This window comes from Coregonus clupeaformis, chromosome 29 (assembly GCF_020615455.1).
Source record: "Coregonus clupeaformis isolate EN_2021a chromosome 29, ASM2061545v1, whole genome shotgun sequence".
Taxonomy (NCBI): Eukaryota; Metazoa; Chordata; class Actinopteri; order Salmoniformes; family Salmonidae; genus Coregonus; species Coregonus clupeaformis.
Genome location: NC_059220.1, coordinates 234,339 through 239,640, shown reverse-complemented (window position 1 = coordinate 239,640; position 5,302 = coordinate 234,339). Strand labels below are relative to the sequence as shown.

The 5,302-nt window shown below is 43.8% G+C and overlaps 1 protein-coding gene across 1 annotated transcript; it reads right to left on the bottom strand.

Moving 5' to 3' along the window:
• Positions 1 to 2,081: 2,081 nt before the first annotated feature.
• On the bottom strand, positions 2,082 to 4,948 carry slc35c1 (solute carrier family 35 member C1). The gene is given in 4 exon segments (XM_041857677.2): positions 2,082 to 3,453; positions 3,747 to 3,842; positions 3,845 to 4,254; positions 4,723 to 4,948. Coding segments are annotated over 3 exon segments (1,047 nt in total). The 5' UTR covers positions 4,224 to 4,254; positions 4,723 to 4,948; the 3' UTR covers positions 2,082 to 2,881.
• Positions 4,949 to 5,302: the final 354 nt, after the last annotated feature.

Genomic DNA, 5,302 nt, shown 5'->3' with positions numbered 1-5,302 from the left:
CTTATAAGAAGTTGTAAAGCATTAAGATATCTGCAGGCTTTATTGTTAAAGTTTTACTGAAAAGTATAGGAGACATTGGGTACATCGTTTACAGGATATATTGTAACTATTCATCAATCTTTCACAGAATTCGTTTTTGGAATGTCAGGTCCTCTGGGTGGCTGCAGTCCACACTGTCCATTTTGTTGTTAGGAGTCATTTTTTATCCGATTACACATGAAGGGTAGAAGGGCAGAGAATACTACAAGTAAACGTTTTAGATTGAGAGACAGGTACACCACCATCAACATTCCAACATAACCACGGCTGTTGGGATTGAGAGACAGGTACACCACCATCAACATTCCAGTATAACCACGGCTGTTGGGATTGAGAGACAGGTTCACCACCATCAACATTCCATGTATAACCACGGCTGTTGGGATTGAGAGACAGGTTCACCACCATCAACATTCCAGTATAACCACGGATGTTGGGATTGAGAGACAGGTTCACCACCATCAACATTCCAACATAACCACGGCTGTTGGGATTGAGAGACAGGTTCACCACCATCAACATTCCAACATAACCACGGCTGTTGGGATTGAGAGACAGGTTCACCACCATCAACATTCCATGTATAACCACGGCTGTTGGGATTGAGAGACAGGTTCACCACCATCAACATTCCAGTATAACCACGGATGTTGGGATTGAGAGACAGGTTCACCACCATCAACATTCCATGTATAACCACGGCTGTTGGGATTGAGAGACAGGTACACCACCATCAACATTCCAACATAACCACGGCTGTTGGGATTGAGAGACAGGTTCACCACCATCAACATTCCAACATAACCACGGCTGTTGGGATGACCGTGAGAAAGCAAATTCAGCCAGATAGTCCTTGGACAGTACCAGTGTGAGGGACTAATGCTGCTTAGGCAACTAACTACAGCCAGATGGAACCGTCTGACAGTACCAGTGTGAGGGACAGACTGAGGTATCCATTCCTTTACACTGGTTCCATCTAGTGTTAGCTTTGTGTTTAGTAGCTTCTGGACCTAGTCTTCACTGACCGATTCAAATCGGTTTTACTGTATAGGTCTGACACCATTAACTACCTCAGTTCTTTTCGGTTGACCAATCCCCTAGGAGAGGGGATTTCTAATAAGGTTTCTGCTAAGGCATAAACAAGTTAAGTATTGTTCTGTGAGTAAAAAACAACAGATTTATGCTTGATCATGAGTACAGATAAAGAACCATCTTACAAAAGAGGTGAGCAACACGTTATGAATAACAGAATTTGTCCATTTATTTTTCTAAAGTACACATATAAATCACATTCATTGAATAACTTTATATTTTCTAAAATAAATCTGTATCTTTTCTTAAAAACGGAATCCGGAGAATACCCCAGTCTATGTAGGCCAACCACCGTTTTGGAAATCCCATGTACTGTATCTTCCAACACACTACAAACCCTGAGCAAAAAAAATTAATATAAAACAGACTTTGTATAAAATGGACACAGAAGCAAAACCTGAAATCTGAGAGCCCCACATTTTAGGGTCTCTCACATTACCAGCCTTGAATCTTTTCTATGTAAATTCCTTTTCTAGTGTCCCATTTCCTTATTCTCATTGGTCTGAAATGATGACACTACAGAAGAGGACAAGCAGAGATGACTTTAGGAAAGGAGGCCGTTTTAGAGTGCAGGGTCTCACCCCAGCAGACAGGAAGGAATTATGACATAATAATATTCTCCCGCAGGCCACTTGCCCAACATTATCTTCCTTCATGATAATGGTCCTCTGTAGCTCAATTGGTAGAGCATGGCGCTTGTAACGCCAGGGTAGTGGGTTCGATCCCCGGGACCACCCATACGTAAAAATGTATGCACACATGACTGTAAGTCGCTTTGGATAAAAGCGTCTGCTAAATGGCATATTATTATTATTTTAAAGTTTCATGACACACACAAGACATCACCAAATAAATGATCTTTCACATTCCTTCTATGATCAGTTTCTTTGAAGACAAAACACACACACACACACTGAAACAGTCATAGAACCTCTCCATCTCAGGGCATAAAACAGTTCAGATTACATCATCATTTTGTTGTCAATTATTCCAAATGCAGTGCTCCTACTGAAGCGAGAGAGAACCGGCCATCCCTTTGACGGTTTTCACTTATCACCCACAGTGTCACTGCTTCAAAGACATAACGTGACTGACACCTTAAAGCTGTTCCATCAAACCAGCACTGGCTTAATCACTTATTAACAAAGGTGAGCTATTGAAGCCTTACAGTCAGTCTCCACCGTCCATATGCAAACTGTATAACCAACATAAGAGCCCCACTTGTCATAAAACTGTCTTTCGCTGTGTCATATTGCAGTGTTGCATCACATTCCTGATGCCACATATAGGCTAACAGGAAAGCCACTTTATTTAGATACTATCCTTCAGACATGGCATGTGAATAATTAACAAAATAGGTTCTGCTGTTCTGAAAGCAGAGACAGTAATGATTTAGGTTATACCCCACAGAATAAATCAACTGAATAACCCACTGAATAATCTATTGAATAATCCACTGAATAATCTAAATAAATAACAAATAAAAGGATTGGACAAAATAACCTTCCAAGGAAATTACCACTATTTTATAAAACAATAAGGGCCCATTCAGTAACAAAACAACCCTGTATCCTTCCCACACCTCTGTTTGTGCTACTGACTACAGTAACGTTCATTTAGATTGACAGCCCAACTGTTCCAAAATAGCATCGCTGTAGAAACACAACTCTGTGGTTAGGTCTTAGTGTTTACATTGTCTTCTGTCACCAGCGGGCCACCACCACCACGGCGGAAGGTCATCCTAGTCCTGCTACACCCCCGCATCGCGCTTCTCCTCCAGCAGTTTCTCTTTGTCCTCCTCCTGGGGAATCTGGACCTTCTTCATCTCCATCCCTTTGACCCAGGTGTAGGCAGAAGACCCACCAAGGACCATCAGGTTACTGGTCCACCACAGGAAACTTTTACTGGACTGGTTATAGACTACAGCGATGACCGTCTGAGCGCAGGCCTTGGCCGTCCCCGACACGTTGTGAGTCAGCGGACTCGTGAACTTGATTTGGAGGCCCGTCACGTAGCCGATGGCGAAACCGAACACGCCGCCCAGTGTCATCATGCCCCAGAACGTGGGGTCGCCCAGGCGGCTGAAATGGGCGACGTGGCCGACCTCGCCGAAGACGAGGATGAGCGGGACGAAGAGGATGCAGGCGTTGATGTTGTTGTAGAAGGAGAGCTTCCAGATGTTTCCGTCTACCGCCGGCATCGCCCGCTTAGTGAAGATGGCGTTGAGGGAGACGCAGGCGCTGGCCAGCACGCCGAAAAACACGCCAGTCCACGACAGGGAGCCCGCCACACCTTCCTGGTCCACACCCAACCAGAATCCACCTGATGGGAGGGAGAGACAAAGAAAGAAGCATTAACATTTATAGCAATTTATCATTCATTTGCAGTTTACATTATGTTCAATATATGGCCAATACAGGTGTGGCCCATGTAGGAATGTATTATCCCGTGGTGCAATTATATAGAAGCGTGAGGTTACTTATTATAGGCTACCTGGAAGGAAAGGGGTCGTCTAACCAGCCTGTCTTGGGTATGTGCCTTAGACATGAGAACTTTCTAGAAAGTCGAAATACTTGCCTTAGGCCAGATATGGGTTAGTTATTATAACCACCTACCTAGAATGACTCCACAACACAGGATGGCGTAGAAGGACGTGGTCTGCTTGAGGATCATGTAGGAGAGTAGAACGTTGAAGACCGTGCTAAGCGACCTCCGACAGTGTAGAAGGCCACCCCTACATGCTTTAGGCACAGGTTGTTGAAGGTTATCATTCCAATGAACACGATGGACAGGGGTAGAACCTCCCGGGATACCTTTAGATCGAACTTGACGGAGGGGAAGTCGATGACACCTGGACACAATTGGGATAGCAAGTGCATGCCATAGCACAGTCCGACAGTCACAAGGCACTGGTAAAATGTCACAAACAGCGGTGCGTCCAAATCTTTACTGTCTAGTAAGTAGTTATTTAAGAACACCATGGTTATTGAAATGAACCAATAAAGTGCCACCACACCAGCTATTTTTAAGGATCTAAGTAAAAACGTCTCGCCTTTTCCTTCATCCATGGAGTCCGAACCTGCGAGAGCCATTCTCAGGATTTTTGAGCGTTTCAGTTGCACCCTGTTCATGATTGAAATCATGGAGGAAAGATATAGATTAGGTAAAGTAAGAGAATTGCAACACTCGGCTACAAAGTATCAGTATACTGATTACCTTCGACCTATCGGATACAAACAACGAGCGCCGTCCTCCAATTACATGACAACTTCCTGGACAATATGAGGTATTCTTCTTAAAGAGACAGTGCTACATTAATCCTGTAATAAGACCCAATTCAACTTGAAGCCCGAACGCAATACGCACATGCGAGTTCAATCAGACGGACTATAGCCTAATATCGACTGAGCAATACTATCAGAATTACCGGATATGTTTATGCTATATGACACTCCTAGGATACATGTAGCAGCTCATCAATAGGCCTAAATTAGGAGATCACGCTCACACACCTTTTAATTCATTATGAATTACTGCTTTCCCTATATTTGTCTCCACAATATTAAGATTCGCATCTTAATACTGCCTTACCTTAGTTGCCGTTAAAATCTTGAAAATGTTCACGAGCTGGAGACGTAACTTTTGACACTATCGCATTGCACACTAAACGAGGAAGTAAACGAATCATGCAGTATTTCTCGTCTAGTCTACTCCTCCTACAGGTCCGTGTTGAAACATCCGTTTCTTGCTTTTCCTGATTTGCCGCCTGTGTGACAGAGACACCTGTGCCACCTGTGTCTATAGACTAGTCCAGGTATGGGGAGCTCACCTACCCAATTCTCTCTCTCTCCGTCATTCATGCCTCGCCCTTTGGTCATTCACTCCATCAACACACATAGGGAATTTCCAGGTTAACAAAAAGGAGAGCAGTCGCTGATAAAGTCGGTCTAATACAACAATTCAGGGAAACGCCTCCAGAACAGAATCAGAGAAAATGTCTATGCCTATTCACAATAGCACCGGATGTTCTGTAAACACCAGCCCGAGAGGCTTGTACAGAGCTTGAAGTCACAACGTCACCTGCTACAGAATCACACAGTGTCACAGATTCACAGATACAGTTATCAGTGCGTCCTCGAATCCTGTCTGGCGTCAAACTTTAATAATAATA